Source organism: Artibeus jamaicensis, unplaced genomic scaffold (assembly GCF_021234435.1).
Source record: "Artibeus jamaicensis isolate MK-2021 breed Jamaican fruit bat unplaced genomic scaffold, CSHL_Jam_final contig_233, whole genome shotgun sequence".
Lineage (NCBI taxonomy): Eukaryota > Metazoa > Chordata > Mammalia > Chiroptera > Phyllostomidae > Artibeus > Artibeus jamaicensis.
The window spans coordinates 38,600,465-38,620,946 of NW_026521486.1; the positions used below are offsets into that span (position 1 = coordinate 38,600,465).

The window sequence follows — 20,482 nt, forward strand, 5'->3', positions numbered from 1 at the left end:
CTCTATATTTCAAGTCTATATTCCATTTACCTGAGTAGCTGAAATACCAACATATTGCAAAAATAAGCAGTTTTCTCCTAATGCATGTAAGGACACATCAGTAATGCGTGAGCAGCCACCTAAATCGATAATCTTTAGCAGACGGCAATTGCGTGCAAGGGCAAGGACTCCTTCATCAGTAAGATTGCAGCATCTTTTCAGACGAGCCTCATAAAGGTATGAGCAAGATGAAGCCACAGCTTTTATTCCTGGAGGAAAACACAATTATATCAATTACATCAAACACAATTACACATCAATGAGCTATAAATGTATATATATGAGAAATGTGACTGATTTTCATTTTAGTGATCACTAGTACTGATATATTTACTTGTATGATGGTCCTTTTCAAAGTAGTCCATTTATGAGAATATACTTATTTTCCAGTGATGCTGTAATTATTTAAAAGTCTTTGGAATGTTTCAGGAATTCTCTAGACAATCTGTAGTATATTTTTGAGAATAACTGCCACTAATAGTCAGCCTGTGTTGTTTATGAGTTGAGAGAAGGTTTGCTTTTAGGAAATAGCCAAGTCATTCAGAACCATATTAGGTAATTAAATAGTAAACGAATCTCCTTTGTGTTAAAACAGAAGTTTTAAAGTAATAAATTCAATTTTCTTGTTACCTCTGAAGAAAAATCCAAGCTAAATTGCCCAAATGTCTTAAGTAAGGCTCCCAAGCTTATCCTCAGGAATCATCCCTGTCTCTGAACTCTCTCTTCCCTTCTTCACTCTGCCCTTTCTACCGCCATGCTCCTTCGGAGCTACCCTGGACCAATCTTACTGAGGGTCAAGAAGGAAGAAGTCCTTAAATCAAATTAAACCAAAACAAATGCACACTGGGAGACTGGTACATGAGAAAATGCTACATAAATAAAACTGTACTTCAGGATTCTACGCCCTTTAGTCTATTGTGAAAAGATACCTTTATGGACAAAATACACAAAATTTGAAGACAGTAAATTTATGTGTAGGTAATTCTTGTTTCATAGCTTAAGAGAGAGCTTTTTAAAAATTCATCTTTGAACATAACAAGTTCTTTCTAGTGAGTCATTATTTGTGTAAGCATTTAAAAACTTACAATTCTTTGCAATATTGTGAAAATCCTAACTTGTTAACCAAGATGATTATAAAATATAGCTGATCCACAAAAATTTCCAGAAATTAGCTAAATAAGTCCTTCTTTCTTATACTGAAGAAAAAGTTTTTAAAAATCCTATTTTGAAACAAAGGTAGAAATCCAACCATTCACATATTAATGACACTGAAAAATGCACTTGTCTGGCTGTGTTTAAAAACTATGCATTGTGCAGACTGATAGGAGAGTGCCTGGTAAATTTAATATGATGATAACTTAACTTTCTGTTTTAATGTTAGATCCCAAAAGCCTTAACAAAGTGTGAACTAGTTATTTCTTGTTCCCTTGTGTCAGGCAAAACATTTAAAATATAGAGGTATCTATCCATGTTTATTTTGAATACATGTTTAAAACACAGGGTAGCAACTTACCCAGTGTATTTCTTAACTGTCAGCACTGTTTATAAGCAAGAAAGCTAATTTAGATTCTTTATCTTAGTTTTAATATTTTTGTTGATAATTATAGTTTCTACTTCTTTGACATCTTCATACTTTCTTTTGACATATTTTCCCCGTTTTTTCTCCTAAATTATACCAGATGGTGAATAGTAATCTACCAATTCATAACAAACATACCTTTTGAGGTTATAGAAACCCTGTTTTCTTTTGAGGAATTTAAATTTAATTCCTTCAGTTTTTTGCAGTTACACAGGTGCAGGAGAGCAGTATCCGAAATATCACAGGTCTGCAGATATAGAGTTTGGACTTCAGGATGTAAAATCTGTAATAAATATATGATTTGAAAAACTAGTTTTTCCTATAAATATAAATGATTTGGTGGTCATAACAGACAACTGATGGATAGAAAATACAGCAAAAATATAGAAGCATGTCTGTATGGAGACAGATAACATAAAGTGATAAAACTAAGCCTATTTCCCAATGGAGATGTACCTTCTAATGCTTCTAATGTCTTTAATGGAACAAATAGCACTGCTGAGAACCCACGGCTGGGTACAGAGTAAAGTCCCACTGGACCTGGGAAGCAGAAGCAGTGTGGTGGAGGTGCTTCTTCTGTCCCAGTAAGTAGTTCCTGTCTATTATTAGAAATTCTAGCTATGTGCCTTGTATATACCAAATACTTATAGAGTAGTAGCATTGCTGATCATTTACCTCTTTCATTCTTATTTTTGGGACCTAGTACAAACCAACCTAGTAATACTGAATACTCACTTGAGGGCAACAAATAGCGGATCAGTTTTAAAGCATTCTGAGCTCTCTGACAGTATTTTTCTCTTTTTTTTCCAAAATAGAAAAATGACTTCTCTGAATATAAGAGTAATGCATTGTTATTGTGAAACATTCGCCCAATTTATTTATATTAAAATTTTAATTTGTTAATTTTTAGAGAAATAGAAGAAGGGGGAGAGATAAAGGAAGGTAGGAAGAAGGGTGGGAGGAAGGGGGAGAGAGAGAGATCAGTTTGTTATTCCTCTTATTTATGCATTAATTTGTTGATTCTTGTATATGTCCTGTCCAGAGACTGAACCCACAATCTTGGCATATTAAGATGACATTCTAACCATTGGAACTACCTGGCCCTTTTCAATTTAGAAAAGTTATACAAATGTAGAAATAACTATTTCTACTTACTGGGTACTTAGCAGGAAGGGTACTAAGTATGCTGTATACGTTGTCATTTAATATTTTTTCTCTTGCCCTTTCTCTCTCACATACACACACCCTTGAGAGGCTGGCCATTGTCATTTTTTTAATGAGTGAGTTGATGCATCCTCAACTCCAGTTGAGGATGCCCAAGTTGAGTTGAAAGAGCAACACAAACTACACAACCAAAAAAGGAGCAGAGCTGGGTATGGAAACCAGGTCTCTGAAATCAGTAGCCTAATTTCAAAGGCTACTCTTTTAATCACTCATAATACACATACCCAAAGAAAAACATAGCATGTTTTGATGTTTTTTGAATGAAAAAAGTCTTCTGAAGAAAAAGGAGATCATACACACACACACATACACACATACTTAGGAGCAAATTTTACAAAAATAATTGTGGTTGCATACTATTCCGTAACTTATTAAATGCACCTTACACTGGCAAACACTTACATTGAACATTTAGGCTGATCTAGGAGGAAATATGGTACAGTGATTAAGAATGTGTACTCTGGAAGCAGACTGAGTTTAACAGTATGAAAAAATTTTTAAAAACCCACTATGAGTATGACAAAACTCTGGGTTTTTTGTGCCCCACTATTGTCATTATTAAACAAGGATAATATTTTGTTAGAAATAAAGTTACCTTGTTTATTATAGTATATGATGTATATAACTGTCAACTATTTTTATATTACCATAAATGACATATCATATCATGACCATGCTTGTATGCTTTCCCAATTATTTTCTTGAGATTAGTATCAAAGTAAATGATAATTATGTGAGGTGACAGAGATGCTAAATAACCCTATTGTGGTAATCATTTTGCAATACATGAGTATCAAATAATCATGTGTGTTTTAATACTTTAAACTTACACAATGTCATGTCAATCACAACTCAATAAAAGTGGAAAAAATACCAGAAGTAAAATTGTTCAGTCAATGGTAAGTAAAATTTCAGGACTTTTGATGGTACCAAACTGTCCTACTAAAAAAGGCTTTTATTAATATCCACTCTCATCAGCAGAGGATAAAAGTGACAGTCCCCCACACCATTGCCAACACCGGGTATTCCTATTTTTTAAGTCTTTGCAAAATTAAACGACAAACTGTGACTTCTATTTCTTTTTAAATTATATTTTATTGATTATGCTGTTACAATTGTCCTAATTTTCCCCCTTTTTGCCCCTTCCATCCAGCATCGCCCACTCCCTCAGGCTATCCCCACACCACTGTTCATGTCCATGGGTCATGTGTGTAAGTTCTTTGGCTACTCCATTTCCTATACTGTACTTTACATCCCCATGGCTGTTCTGTAACTACCTATTTGTACTTCTTAATCCCCTCACCTCTTCGCCCAGTTCCCCACAGCCCAATCCCATCTGGCAACCATCAAAACACTCTCTGTATCATGATACTGACTTTTATTTCTAATAAGGTTAAATATCCTTTTATTGAGACACATGTTATTGGTGACTTATATTTCTTTACTTTGATTATTTACTGATTCTTTTATTTTAGTATTTGTTTGTTTTGTTTTTTCTTATTGGTTTGTGGGGATTCTTTATATTGTTAAGAAAAAAACCCACAGAATTTCATATGTATTGCATATATTTTTCCTAATTACTTGACTTTGCTTCTTATTTTTTCTTTTTGCCATAAAGAAGCTCATATTTTGATGTAATCAAATACATCAATCTTTTATCTTCTTGGTTTCTAACTTTGGTGTTGTCAATTAATTTTGACCAAGAACTGCAAAGCAAAAAATTTTATTTGGGATCCTTAGGAACCACAGTTCTGATGCTACAAATTTGGGTAGAAATCCAACTGTGTTCTAAGGGGGAAAGAGAGCTTTTATAAAGACAGAAAGAGGGGCACTATAAGAGGGGTCACACAAGTTGTTCTAAGAGCTGTGATTGGTGCTGTGAAGCAGACTTACACTGTGCTATCTGTATGTGATTGTTGCTTTGTCTTTCGACAGGTGAAAAAAATTTTTTTAATTTTTTTAAATTTTATTTATTAATTTTTTCGATAGAGGGGAAGGGAAGGAGAAAGAGTGGGAGAGAAATATCAATGTATGGTTGCCTCTCATGCGCTCCCTGCTGGGAACTGGCCTGCAACCCAGGCATGTGCCCTGACTGGGAATCGAACCGCGATACTCTGGTTCGCAGGCCCGCACTCAATCCACTGAGCTACACCAGCCAGGGCTGAAAATTTTATTTTTTAAGAGAGAGTTCAGTGATGCAGAGCCAGTTCCAGAAACTGTATAGCAGGATGTAGTCATTTGTGATTTAGCCTACTTCCAAAGTTCAACTTCATATGGAGTGGTTGTGTTAGCTCAGCTTCCTGAGGGCCTCCTGCTCCATTTTAGATTGCTGTCTTGACAATACCAACTCCATATTGCTCTTTTTCTTTCACAGTGCCATGTTAAAAAAGGTCTTCTCCATCCAGAAACTATAGAAAGATTTAGGAAATATTTCAAAAAGAGACACCCAAAGATATGTGCAACTTTGCAACAGAAGTCACACTTGGTTTCATAAGAAGGGCTCTTGCAAGGATGGGGATTAGAGAGAGAGCACCAAGGAAAATCATGCTTTTGTTTTTTCTATCTCATTTATCACCTTAGCCAATTTTTATTCAAATTTTATTCAAGTAAAATTAGGTTTAAATGAATATTAAAGATTGCCATAGAACAAAAATTTAAGTCACTGGAATATAGACTAAATCACCTCTTTTAACTGGTGTGCTGCAAGAGGCACACTGGTATGACATAAGAATTTTTAAAACCTGCAATACCTGATTATTTATTCAAGGATATTGACTTCTTTTCCTTACATTGTCAAATTTAAAAATGACAATAGTCAACTGAATAACTGTCCACTCTGAATGAATCAAAATTATACGTATCTTTTGTCAGATTGGCAAAGACTGTTTTTGTTGTGTTGCAGAATTTCAGTACTTTATGTGTGCCATGAAACGAAAGAAATTGAAAATTGCTGGACTAAAGAGATGGAATGAAATGAGGACAGTAGAGAAGAAACTCACCAGTTTTCTGCAGTGTCATAATGTTTCATCTGGGAGCCACACGTAAATTATACATATCCATGGAACCATCAAGAGTAAGAATCTGGATATTATTCTACCTCCACAGAACTAAGCAGTCTACAACACTAAAATATCTGTGTTCAAATGCAAGCTAACATGAAGAAAATAAGCATTAAAGGTTAATGCTAGAAGAAATGCTAAGATCCACTGAAGTACAAGTACAATGTGAACTCACAGGGATGGTCAGACAGTGGAGTGTCATCATCAGAGTTTGCTTTCTCTTGATCACAGGCTTTGGGGAGAATGTGTGGCAAAAACAGCAATTAGTACAGTAGTCCCCCCTTATCAGTGATTTCATTTTCCATAGTTTCAGGTACTTGTGGTCAACCACGGTCTAACAATATTAAATAGAAAATTCTAGAAATGAAGAATCAGTAAGTTTTAAATTGTGCACCATCCTAAGTAGCATGATGACACCTTGTACTGCCCCACTCCATCCTGTCCCGCTTGTGAATCATCCCTTTGTCAAGTGTATCCACACTTACACACTATCTACATATTAGTCACTTCATAGCCATATCAGTGATCAGAGTGACTGTCACAGGTTTGAGGTGCTTGTGCTCAAGTACCCATATTTTATATAACAATGGTCCCAAAGCACAAAAGTAGTGATGCTGGCAATTCAGATATAACAAAGAGAAGCTGTAAAGTGCTTCCTTTAAGTGAAAAAGTATGTACATATAGGAAAAAAAGATGGTATATATAGAGTTCAGTACCATCCACAGTTTCAGAAATCCACCAGGAAACTTGGAACATATCCCACAGATGGGATAAACTGCTGTAGTTCTGGTCTCTGTAGACAGTGACGACAGCTACAACCCCAAGACTGTCACATACAACACATACACACATACACCTTACATGACAGCAGGTGGCACAGACAGTGACAACAGCACCTGGATCTGCCCTTGGATGCTCTCATGGTGTGAGAGGCCTGTCCTCCCCACATACACACACACAGCATGCACACGTGTGCACGCACACACACAAGGGACTTTGGAAAACTGTCTTGGGGATATGAGTGGGATAGGGGAACTTTTTTTCAGTATCTTTCCTGTTTTGAGTCTTTGCCTTCTTTCTTCTCTTCCTCTTTAAAAAAAATAATAAAAGTAAAGGTCTCTTAAAAAGACAAAACAAAACAAAGCAACCTGAGGTTAAATGTCAGAAAGAGTGGCAAAGCTAGGATTTTAATTCATGTTGGAGACGCTAACTATATTTACTGCCTTAAAGAGTAGCTAATTTTAGCTTAGTTGTAGGGAGGGAGTAAGTATAAATTAGTAGGATTTAGGTATCCAAAAGAGGAATGAGAAGAGTTTAAAAAGGTGATTTTTTAAAACTGCTGACTGTTATCCATAAATGGATAAAATCAACTTAGTAGGCTGTGATCAATATTTTAAAAGGAAATACGACATAAGAGAATAAAATAGAGAATATCCAAGTGTACTGCATATAGTACAGTGAGTCCTCACTTAATGCCATTGATAGGTTCTGTGACTTTAAGCCAAATGACATCTACTGAAATCAATTTTACCATAGGCTCCTTGATATAAACAAGAGTTAAGTTCCTGTGGCATCTCATCAATGTTTTAAAAAAATGCTGTTATTCCAGGACCTGCTGTATTGTTTCAGCTAAGTGTGGTTTGTGTACTAGAGTCACAATGTAACATAAATTTTTTACCATAGGTCTTTTTTTGGTGCCTAAACCTTTTTTAGGTTTATTAACCTTGCATTTAATTTTTTTTTTTAGCTCTTCCAGCTTTATTGAGGTATAATTGATTAGGAAGTTTAAAACTTTTTGAAATTGTGGAGATCAAGGGTGCTAGTCCTATGAAGACAATGGAAGTAACTGAAATAATGGTAGGGGAAGATTTTTTAGGAATTATTCCACATGAACATTTTGGTTATCTGTAGAAAATAAACCCTGAAGCTTTATTACATTTTAAAATTATTACTAATCTGACTATATATCATTGCTCGAGAAACCTGAAACCATATCCAAATAGTAAAATGTAATATGCTTACTTTATAGTTGTACATACTCTTACCTCATTTATATTTGAATCTGTTATCTGCCCCTTCACACTCATTATTCTTATCAGTCTATCTTTTATGCCAGGAGGCAAAAGCTTAATGTCTGCAATATATCTGGAAATATTCTTCGTAAAGTACCAAAGGCACCTGAAATACAAACGTATAATAATATAGTAAATGATACTGTACCAGTACTAACTTAAAATTTATTTAATGCTTTTTATTAGTACTTAGTCCATACATAAAAGAGTACATTAAAAAATATTTTATTTTATTTATTTATTTTTAGAGAGAGGGGACCAGAAGAAGAAAGAGTGGGAGAGAAACATCAATATGTGGTTGCCTCTCATGTGTCCCTGACTGGGGACCTGGCCTGCAACCCCGGCATGTGCTCTGACTGGGCATCAAACTGATGACCCTTTGCTTCACAGGCCAATGCTCAATCCACTGAGCTACACCAGCCAGGGCAAAAAGTACATTTTTTAAAATTTTATTTTTCAGCTACGGTTTACATTTAATACCATTTTGTATTAATTTCAGGTGTATAACATGGTGGTTAGATAATCATATACTTCACAAAGTGTTTTCCCTAATATTTCCAGTACTCACCTGGCTCCACACATAGACATTACATTGTTGCAGAGGGTGTACATTTTATAATAATATTTACAACTTAAGCTTCATAAAATGCAAAGCTTAGTCTGTGCTTAGTAATGGACAATTGTTCTTCCTTTTAAAAGTGATTTTTAACTGATGTAAAAGTTAAAAAAAATTTAACTTTTTTTCTCAGCATACCTCATTTACTAAAATGCATTCTCAATGACCCCCCCCCAAAAGTGTTCTTTCTAAGTCAATCTCTCTAATTTTCAAGACACAAGATTTCAGTCCCATATTCCTAAGAAAGCATTAAACTAGGGCCTACTAATTGACGTTTTATCTGTTAATGTACCAAATTTGTTTTCACTATTTTTTTTAAAAAGTTATAGAGGTAATGCAATCACTAAAGAGAACTATAAGCACCAAGATTCCACAAATAGCAATCACAGAGAAAACAAACTTAGTGCCAGGACTGTACGTATATGTTTAATGGAGAGTTATCAGAGCAGGCAACAACCAAGATCCATATGACCAACATATGCATATGTAGCCTGAAATTCCACCTATCTGAGAAACTCATATTTAAAAAAAAACAAATATAAAATTTATTTAATTTGTGCTTACAAATACCTGCCTAAATACATAATTTTACAGTCATAAATAAATGTGGTCATTCACTTGAATTTTTTTTGGTGTAATCTTTATTTTTTTCTTGTCCTCTTTCGGTTGCCTCTGCCATTCCCTCTTATCCTTCCCCCTTTCATTAGTTTAATTCTTCAAGCTAACTTAGTGTATGTTTTTTCATATTTTTCTGAGCTTGTACAGATAACACATACATATACATTTGAAGGGTGAAAGGAAGATCACAGTTTACTAAAATGGCAGCATTCTATACTTATATTTCTACACCTTATTTTATTCAATATCTTATTAATAAAATGAGCATCTTTAAAGCATCTTTAAAGCATTAAGTACAGTTTTGATTCTCCTTTAATGGTTACCTAATATTTCAGTGTGGATGATTTATATAGTCATTCCCCTATTGATAAGCATTCCACTGTTTCTAGGATATGTTAACATATATTGTTAGATTGTTTTCCAGGAAGCCTGTAACACTTCATATTTCTATCATCAGTATTAAAGGGTTCCTTTTCCTCTACAACCCTCAAGCAGTAGATATTACTATTCATTTTATTTATTTTACCATTTATTTCCATTATCTCCATTTCCTGATTCCATCCCCCATCACTCTGGGAAACCATTCTAATGTCAATATGTTTCCTTCTGTTGTATTTGTCCCTTAAATATGATTGTTGTAGGCATGTGGTTCTACTTTATATTTGTCATAGATTTCTTTAGTTTTTCACTCAGCATTATGTTTTTAAGATTTATTTACTCTTAAACGTTATAAGATCTTATGGGTAAAAAGGGCCATCTCATTAATTTGTATTTTTCTAATTATTAGTAAATTTAACATCTTTTCATGCATTTGCTGGCTATACAGACATGCTATTCTCTACATCGTCTATTCATAGCCTTTGTCCATTTTGGTATTTTTGACTTAAATTTGTAAGAGATGTTTTTGTGGCCAAATGCATGACTGAATTTGTATATGCTCTATAAATATTCAAAGAATGTATATTCTTTATTTGAGAGATGTAGCATTCTATTATGTGTGTGTCTAAATAGGTTTGTATGTGTGTGCACATAAATTAATTATGTGAATATACGAGCTATGTCCAGAAAAAGTCCAGCCATTGTTAATATAATGAAAGCAGTTTGTGCAACATCACTGTAACCTGGCAGTCAAGGAGAGTGATCTGGAATGTGCAAGCATGAACAATGATGACTTCACTGTACTACTCAGTGGAGGTGGTAGACACCACTGACTGAGTACAAGTACTGTGTGGCCATGGCAATCCAAATGAGTGAGTAGAACAACAAATGTGCATCAAATCTTGTGTTAAATATGAATGTTCCTCCACAGAACCTATTCAGATGATTCAGAAGGCTGCAGCTATAGGCAATTGGTGATTGGCAGCTTCAAGACAATGAGCCCACTCTCATCTTTTGTAGAGGTTTTTTTTGGAAACATCAAATGACCCAGGTGACTCAGACGCCCACGGCCAAGTTTTTGGCATTCTGCAGCTTCTGGCTATTCCCAAAACTAAAATTACCTTTGAATGGGAGATTTCAGACCACTGATGAGATTCAGGAAAATATGATGCAGTAGCTGATGGCAACTGGGAGAACTGGGTGAGGACCCAAGGTGCCTACTGTGAAGGGGACTAAGGCATCATTGTCCTAAGTACAATGTTGGGGGGTTTTTTGGAGGTTTTTTTTTTTAATTACATTTTATTGTTACATTATTACAGATGTCCCAATTTTTCCTGATCCACACAGCACTGCTCACCCACACAGGCAATCCCCATACCATTGGTAATATCCATGGGCCATACATATAAGTTCTTTGCCTACTCCATTTCCTATACTGTACTTTATATCCCCATGGCTGTTCTGTAACTATCTAATTGTACTTCTTAATCCCCTCACCTCTTCACCTATTCCTCCACAAACCCTTCCATCTGCAACCATCAAAACACTCTCCATATCCATAAAACTGTCTCTGTTCTTCTGGTTTACTTAGTTTGTTTTTTAGGTTCAATTGTTGATAGATTTGTTTTTTGTCATTTTATTGTTCATAGTTTTGATTTTCTTTTTCTTAAATAAATCCCGTTAACATTTCACATAATAATCATTTGGTGGTAATGAACTACTTTAGTTTTTTTCTTGTCTGGGAAGCTATTTGTCTGCCCTTTGAAGCTAAATGATATCTGCTAGGTAGAGCAATCTTGGCTGTAGCTCCCTGTTTTTCATGACTTTGAATATTTCTTACCAATCCTTTCTAGCCTGCACTGTCTCTACTGAGAAATCAGCTGACAGTCTTGTGGGAACTCCCCTATAGGTAACTAACTGCTTTTCTCTTGCTGTGTTTAAGATTCTCTCTTTTATCTTTAACTTTGGCATATTATAGATGTGTATTGGAGTGGGCCTCTTTGCACCCATGTTGTTTGGGACTCTATGTGCTTCCTGTACTTGCATATCTATTTTCACCAAGTTAAAGAAGTTTACTGTCATTATTTTTTCAAATAGATTTCCAATTTCTTTCTCTCTTCTCCTTCTGCTACACCTATGGTGTGAATGTTGGAAAGCTTGGAGTTGTCCCAGAGGATGCTTACATTATTCTTATTTTTGGGATTCCTTTTTCTTTTTGTTGGTCTGATTGTTTTCTCTTCCTTATGTTCCAAATTATTTGATTCTCAGCTTCATCCATTCTACTGTTGTTTTCCTGTAAATTGTTATTTCGATTAGTGCATCCTTTGTTTTTGATTAGAATTTTTTATGCTGTCGAGGTCCTAAGTTCCTAGAGTATCCTTATAACCAGTGTTTTGAACTCTGCATCTGACAGACTGCTTATCTCTATTTTGTTTAGTTCTTCTGGAGTTTTGATCTCTTCTTTTATTTGGGCCATGTTTCTTTGTCTCCTCATTTTGGCACCCTCTCTGTGTTTATTTCTGTGTATTAGGTAGAGCTGCTTTGACTCCGTCTTAGTAGCGTGGCCTAATGTAGTAGGTGTCCTGTAGCATGTAGTGGAACAGCCTCCCCATCACTCAAGCTGGGTACTTGAGGTATACATTTCATGTAGGCTGAGTACACCCTCCTCTAATAGTTGAGCTTTGATTGCTGTTGGGAGGTTAATGGGAAGGATTTACCCAGGCCAGTCAGCTACAATGACTGGCTGTGACCACTGACCACTATCTCTACCTTCTGTGGAGTATCAGTTGTGCAGGGCCAGTGTAGTGGTACTTTGATGTGATCTGTAGCTGTCCACTGGGTGTGCAGGCTCTGGGGTTTCCTGGGTGTTCCAGGACAAAGTCAGCCCCCACCTATGTTCTGCCTGGGGCCTCCCTTATGAGCTATAAAGCAAACTGAGATGGTTGCTACTTGTGCTGGCTTAGAGATTCCCAGGTCAAGCCAAGCTGTGAATCCCATATTTTGGATGGGAAGGATTCTCAGGGGATTTCCAGGGCAGGTCAAAAAGTGTTAGCCTGGCTGACAGAGTCTCAGAAATGGCCCCTTCCTGTTGGCCCTATGGCCCTATGAGGGGAAGAGCTCAGAAAAGGGACAATGGCCTTTGCCTGCCTTTCGATTTGGGAGAAAGCTCTCCCCCAGTTCCCGCTGTGATGCAGACACTTCAGTTCTTCCCTGTATGCCACTGGTGCCTTTTAAGCTGCTTCCCTGGTGTTGCAGCTCAAAGGGAGCAAGTCTGAGTAGGTGAGTCCATATGTGGGTTCTTTAAGGGGAACTATTGGGACTCCAGAAATTTCTTCCACCATCTCAATCCCTGCTGGAAATTTCAGCCAGAAGTTATGGGGACTTATCTTTCTGGCACTGGATTCCTGGGCTAGGGGGCCTGGTGTGGGGTTGGGACTCCTTGCTCCTGAGGTATCCCTCCTGATTTTTTACCCACCACATGTGGATGTGGGACCAGCCCTCTCTGTGTCTCTGCCCCTATTACTAGTCTAGATGAATGTGGTTTCTTTAATTTCATAGATTCAGGCTTCTTTTCAATTTGATTTCTGATGGTTCTGAGTGATGGCTAATTTTATGTATTTGTGTGAAGAGGCAAGCCGTGTTTACCTGTCACCATCTTAACTACAAGTCCTGTACAATGTTTCTTATATTTTATCTTCTTCAATTAATGTCTCTATTTTTCATATTAAATGGCTGGATAACTTCTGGACAGACATTATATGATTGCTTATTGATGGTATTAATAATTCTGTTTATTTTTTCTATGAAATCTATAGAATTCCTAGTTTATAATACTTGTATTTTGAATGTTTCCCTTTCATCTGTACTTGTTTTGGCTAGTTCATTTGGTTACTGTTTTAGAATAAAATTTTTCAAAAATACAGAAAAATTAAACAGAAATCTGTAAATTCATGTACCCCCAAACCTAGAAATTTAAAATGTTACTATTTCATCACATTGTATTAGACATCTTTCTTAAAACATAAAATATTTCAGATAAAATTCAAGCCTCTTTTGAATACTCAGGCTTACTCCCTTGATCCCCCTTTGCAGAGGCAACTTCTACCCCAAGTTTTTAAAAAGTTTCTGTCCATGATTTTATTATACTATTAATACTAAAGGAGATCCATAAGTAACATGGGAGTACTGTTTTCTATATTCATAAAATGTAGTATATTAAGTTTCTACATAACTGAATTTATCAACTGTTCAGGGACTTATGATAATTTTTTTATAAGACTATGGTATTAGCTGCAAATTTATGATCATTATATCTTCTTGTGAAATATTTTTTACCATTAAGTCAAGCCTTTCTCTGTCCATATTATGTTTTTCACTTCGGATTCTATTCAATGTTTTATTATTTAGTATGTAAGATTTTATTTATTCTTATTATTGTTGTTTTATTTTTTAAAGATTATTTATCTTCAGAGAGAGGAGAACAGAGGGAGAAAGAGATGAAGAGAAATGTCTATGTATGAGAGAAACATCAATTAGTTGCCTCTTGCTCACCCCCAACTAGGGACCTGGCTGGAAACATGGGCATGTACCTTGACAGAGAACTGAACCAGTGACCTTTTGGTTTGCAGGCTGGTACTCAATCCACTGTGCCACACCAGCCAGGGCAGATTTTTTTTAATGATTTTTAAATTGTATTTTTGTCCCATTACCATTTAGTTCCCTATGCCCCCCTCCTCCTCACACTGTTGTCCATGTCCATGAGTCCTTTCTTCCTTTAAGCCCTACCCCTCCACTCCTTCCATACCCCCCTTAGCTGTCATCCTGCTCTCTATCTACAGTCTGTCTTTATTCTGCTTGTTAGTTCAGTTTGTTCATTAGATTCAACATATAAGTGAAATCATATGGTATTTGTCTTTCTCTGAATGGCTTATTTCACTTAGCATAATCTTCTTCAGGTCCATCCACACTGTTGCAAAGGGTAAAACTCTCTCTCTTTTTACAGTTAAGTAATATTCCATTGTGTAAATGTTCCATAGTTGTTTTATCCACTCATGTTGATGGATGCTTGGGCTGCTTCCATATCTTGGCACTTGTAAATAACACTACAATGAAACATAGGTGTGCTTATGTTCTTTTCAAATTAGTTTTGGGTTCCTTTGGATAGGTCCACAGAGTGAGATTGCTGGGTCAAAAAGATCCATTTTTAATTTATTTGAGGTTATCTCCATACTGCTTCATTCAGTGGCTGCACCAGTCTCCATTACCACCAACAGTGCAAAAGGTTCCCCCTTCTCCACATTCTTGCCAGCACTTGTTGCTTGTCAATTAATTGACGCCAACCATTCTTTTAAAAAGATTATTTATTTTTAGAGAGAAGGGAAGTAAGGAGAAGGAGAAGGAGAGAAACATTAATGTATGCCTCTCTCACACCTCCTACTGGGGGCCTGGCCTGAAACCCAGGCATGTGCCCTAACTGGGAATCAAAACAGGCATCTTTTGGTTCTCAGGCCTGCACTTAATCCACTGAGCTACACCATCCAGGACTGATGATAGCCATTCTGAGAGGTGTGAGATGATATCTTATTGTGGCATTAATTTGCATTTCTGATGATAGTGATGTTGAACATCTTTTCATATGTCTATTGGCCATCAATTTCTTCCCTTTGGAGATATGTCTATTCAGGTCTTTTACTCATTTTTTATTTGGATAGTTTGCTTTTGTGGTATTGAGTCTTGTAAGTTTTTTAAAAATAAAATTTGGATATTAACCCCTTATCAGACATATCAGTAGTGAATACGTTCTTCCATTCAGTGCATTGAGTTTTCATTTTATTGATGGTTTCCTTTGCTGCACAAAACCTTTTTAGTTTCATATAGTCCCATTTGTTTATGTTTTCTTTTGTTCCCCTTGCCTGGGGGGAGATATCTGATATATAATATTGCTATGAGCCATGTCTGAAATTTTTCTGCCTATGTTTTCTTCTAAGATTTTGATGGTTTTGGGTCTAACATTTAAGTCTTTAATCCATTTAAAATTCATTCTTGGGTGTGGTGTAAGAAGGTGGTCCAGTTTTACTTTTCTGCATGTATCTGTCCAATTTTCCCAACACCATTTATTGAGTAAACTGTCTTTAGCCCATTGTATGTGCTTGCTTCCTCTGTCAAATATCAATTGACTACGAAGATGTAGGTTTATTTCTGGGCTCCCTATTTTGTTCCATTGATCTACGTGTCTGTTTTTATGCCAGTATCATAATGTTTTGATTACCATGGCATAATAGTATACTTTGATATTAGGTAGTATGATTCCTCCAACTTAGTTTTTTCTCAGCATCACTGTTGCTGTGCAGGGTCTTTTGTGGTTCCATACACATTTTTGAAATATTTTTCCTATTTCTGTGAAATACATCATTGGAATCTTGATAGGAATTGCATTGAATCTATAAATTGCTTTGGATAGTATAGACATTTTAAAGATGCTAATTCTTCCTATCCATGAACGCAATATGTGCTTCCACTTACTTGTATCTTCTTCTGTTTATTTTTTTCAGTGTCTTATATTTTTCTGAGTACAGGTCTTTTACATCCTTGTTTATATTTATTCCTAGGCACTTTATTCTTTTTTAAGCATTGTTGTAAATGAGATTGTTTTCTTAATTTCCTTTTCTTTTAGTTTGTTATTGACATACAAATGCAACTGATTTCTGAATGTTAATTTTGTATCCTGCTACTTTGCTGAATTCATTTACCAGTCCCAGTAGTTTCTTGGTGCAATCTTTGGGGTTCTCTATGTACAGTATCATGTCATCTGCTTCCTTTCTGAATTGAATGCCTTTTATTTCTTATTCTTTTTAAAAAAAATTTAGTTATTTTTCAAGTACAGTTTTTTGTCTATTTCCCCCATCCCAGCCCCCCGCCCCGTGCTCCCCACCTCCCTCCCATTTCCTTCCCACCTAGTCCTCATTCCTGTGTCCTTCATACTTGTTCCTCCAAATCCCTCCCCTTTTTCCCCCTTAAATTCCCTTCCCTCTCCCCTCTGGTCACTGTCCCCTTGTTCTCTATTTCAGTGTCTTTATTTTTATTCTGCTTGCTTGTTTGTTTTGTTGTTTAGCTTCCTGTCAAAGGTTAGATCATATGGTATTTGTCTTTCAACACCTGGTCTATTTCACTCAGCATAATGCTTTCCAGTTCCACTCATGTTGTTGTAAAGGGTAGTAGCTCCTTCTTTCTCTCTGCTGCATAGAATTCCATTGTGTATATGTACCACAATTTTTTGATCCATTCATTTACTGATGGGCACCTAGGTTGCTTCCAGCTCTTGGCTATTGTCAATTGTGCTGCTATGAACATTGTGGTGCATAGGTTCTTTTATATTGATGTTTTAGGATCCTTAGGATATAATCCTAGCAGTGGAATTGCTGGGTCAAAAGGCAGGTTGATTTTTATTTTTCTGAGAAAATTCCATACTGTTTTCCATAATGGTTGTACCAGTCTGCAATCCCACCAACAGTGAACTAAGGACCCCTTTTCCCCACACCCTCTCCAACATTTGTTGTTTGTTGCTTTGTTTATGATAGCCATCCTGACCAGTTTAAAGTGGTATCTCATTGTGGTTTTAATTTGCATCTGATAGCTAACGATATTGAGCACCTCTTCATGTGTCTCTGGATATTCTGTATGTCCTCTTTGGAGAAGTGTCTGTTCAAGTCCTTTTCCCATTTTTTAATTGGGTTAGATGTCTTCTTAAGAGTGGAGTCGTGTAAGTTCTTTGTACATTTTGAAGATTAAACCTTTGTCTGAGGTATCATTGGCAAATATGTTTTCCCATACAGTTGTCTGTCTTTTTAATTTAATACTGTTTTCTTTAGCCATGCAGAAGCTTTTTATTTTGATGAGATCCCATTTGTTTATTCTTTCCTTTATATTCCTTGCTCTAGGGGACATATCGGTAAAAATGTTGCTGCGTGGAATATCTGAGATTTTCTTGCCAATGTCCTCCTCTAGGATTTTAATAATGTCACGGCTTATATTTAAGTCTTTCATCCACCTTGAATTTATTTTGGTGTATGGTGTAAGTTGGTGTCAAGTTTCATTTTTTTGCACATAGCTGTCCAGTTCTCCCAACACCATTTGTTGAAGAGGCTATCTTTACTCCATTTTATGTTATTGCCCCCTCTGTCGAATATTAATTGACTGTAGAGTTGGGTTGATTTCTGGGCTCTCTGTTCTGTTCCATTGGTCTATGTGCCTGTTTTTATGCCAGTACCAGGCTGTTTTGATTACAGTGGCCTTGTAATACAGTTTGATATCAGGTATTGTGATCCCTCCTACTTTGTTCTTCTTTCTCAAAAGAGCAGCTGCTATTCGGGGTCGTTTATGGTTCCATATAAATTTTTGAAGTGTTTGTTTTATGTCTGTGAAATATGCCATTGGTACTTTAATAGGTATTGCATTGAATGTATATATTGCTTTGGGTAGTATGGACATTTTGATGACGTTAATTCTTCCAATCCATGAACACAGTATATGTTTCCATTTGTTTGTGTCTTCCCTGATTTCTTTTTTCATTGCTGGGTTTTATTTCTTATTCTTGTCTGATTGCTGTGGCTAGGACTTCCAGTACTATTTTGAATAAGAGATGTTAAAGTGGTCATCCCTGTCTTGTTCCCTATCTTAAGGGAAATGCTTGTAGTTTTTGCCCATTGAGTATGATGCTGGCAGTGGGTCTGTCATATATGGTCTTCAATATGTTGAGGTATGTTCCCTCTATTTCCACTTTGCTGAGAGTTTTTATCATAAATGGGTGCTGGATTTTATCAAATACTTTTTCTGCATCTATTGATATGTCATATAGTTTTCATCCTTCATTTTGTTTAAGTAGTCAATCACATTTATTGATTTGTGAATAGTAAATATTGTATGAACCTTGCATTCCCAGAACAAATTCCACTTGATCATGATGTATGATCTTTTTGATGCACTGCTGGATTTTGTTTGCTAATATTTTGTTGAGGATGTTAGCATCTATGTTCATCAAAGATACTGGCTTATAATTTTTTAAAAGATTTTATTTATTTATCTTTAGAGGGGGAGGGAAGGAGAGAAGGAGAGAAATATCAATGAATGGTTGCCTCTCCTGGGTCCCCTGCTGGGAAATGGCCTGCAACCCAGGCATGTGCCCTGACTGGGAATCAAACTGTGACCGTGTGATTCACAGGTCCACGCTCAATCCACTGAGCTACACCAGCCAGGGCTAATTTTTTTTGTAGTGTCTTTATCTGGTTTTGGAATTAGAATAATGCTGGCCTCATAAAATGAGCTTGGGAGGCTTCCCTCCTCTTAAATTTTTTGAAATAGTTTGAGGAGAGGTGTTAGTTCCACCCAGAATGTTTGGTAAAATTCACCTGTGAAGCCATCTGTTCCAAGGCTTTTGTTTGTAAGGAGTTTTTTTATTGCTGCTTCAATTTCACTAGATGTAATCTGTCTATTCAGATTCTATAATTTTTCCTGATTTCATTTTGGAAGACTGTACATTTCTAGGAATTACTCATTTTGTCCAGGTTGTATGGTTTGTTGGTGTATGGTTGTTCACAATATTTTCTTACAATCCTTTGTATTTCTTTGGTGTCAGTTATTATTTCTCCTCTTTCACTTTTTATTTATTTGGGTACTCTTTTTTTCTTGATGAGTCTGGTTAGAAGTTTGTAAATCTTGTTTATGTTTTCAAAGAACCAGCTCTTGGATTCACTGATCCTTTGAATTGCTTTTTTAGACTCTATTTCACTTATTTCTGCTCTGATCTTTATTATTTCCTTCCTTCTATTCACTTTGTTACTTGTTCTTTTTCAAGTTTCTTTAACTGTAAAGTTAGATTGTTTGCTTGAGTTTTTTCTTATTTTTTGAGATAGACTTACAATGCTATGAATTTCCCTCTTAGGATTGCTATCCCACTGTCCCACAGATTTTGGTTGGTTGTGTTCTCATTTTCATTTGTTTTAAGGTATCTTTTGATTTCTTCCTTGAGTTCATTATTGATCCATTCATTATATAATATGTTGTTAAGCTTCCATGTCACTATGTGTTTTTCAGTGTTCTTCTTATGATTGGCTTCTAGTTTTATAGCACTGTGGTCAGAGAAGATGCTTGATATGATTTCAATCTTCTTAAATTTATTGAGGTTTGTTTTGTGTCATAATATGTGGTCTATCCTAGAAAACATTCCACACGCACTTGTAAAGTATGTATACTCTGCTGCTTTGGGGCGAAATGCTCTGAAGATACCAATTGAATCCATTTGATCTATTGTGTCGTATAAGGCTGCTGTCTCCTTGTTGATTTTCTGTTTGGAAGATCTAGCCATTGAAGTCAAATGGGTATTAAAATCCCCAACTATAACTATATTTCTGTTGATCTCTCCTTTATGTCCATAAATATTTGCTTTACATATTCAGATGCTCCTACGTTGGGTGCATACATGTTTATTAGGGTTATATCCTCTTGTTGGATTGTTCCCTTTATCATTGTGTAGTATCCTGTGTCTTAGTAGAGCCCTGGTTTTAAAGTCTATTTTGTTGGATATATGTATTGCTATTCCAGCTTTGTTTCTCCTTTCCACTGCATGAAATCTTTTTCCATCCTTTTACTTTTAGTGTATGTGTATCTTCCAACTTGAGATGGGTCTCTTGGAGGCTACATATATATGGATCTTGTTTTTTTTTTTTTTTTAAGATTTTATTTATTTATCTTTAGAGGGGGAAGGGAAGGAGAGAGGGAGACAAATATCAATGCATGGTTGCCTCTCATATGTTCCCTGCTGGGAACTGGCCTGCAACCCCGGCATGTGCCCTGACTGGGAATTGAACTGCACTCCTTTGATTCACAAGCCCACGCTCAATCC

The 20,482-nt window shown here is 36.0% G+C and overlaps 1 protein-coding gene across 3 annotated transcripts in view; it reads right to left on the reverse strand.

The window, feature by feature from the left end:
- AMN1 (antagonist of mitotic exit network 1 homolog) overlaps positions 1-20,482 on the reverse strand; it is a 51,942-nt gene that overhangs the window by 17,523 nt on the left and 13,937 nt on the right. For 2 of the 3 annotated variants that reach the window (XM_037139737.2, XM_037139739.2), the window contains exons 2-4: positions 7,947-8,079; positions 1,757-1,901; positions 31-248 (exon numbers count right to left, since the gene is read on the reverse strand). In XM_037139737.2, the coding sequence (XP_036995632.1) occupies positions 31-248; positions 1,757-1,901; positions 7,947-8,079 (496 nt within the window). Of the gene's footprint in view, positions 1-30; positions 249-1,756; positions 1,902-6,076; positions 6,440-7,946; positions 8,080-20,482 lie in introns of those variants that run through there. The other variant, XM_037139738.2, reaches the window with a different exon arrangement.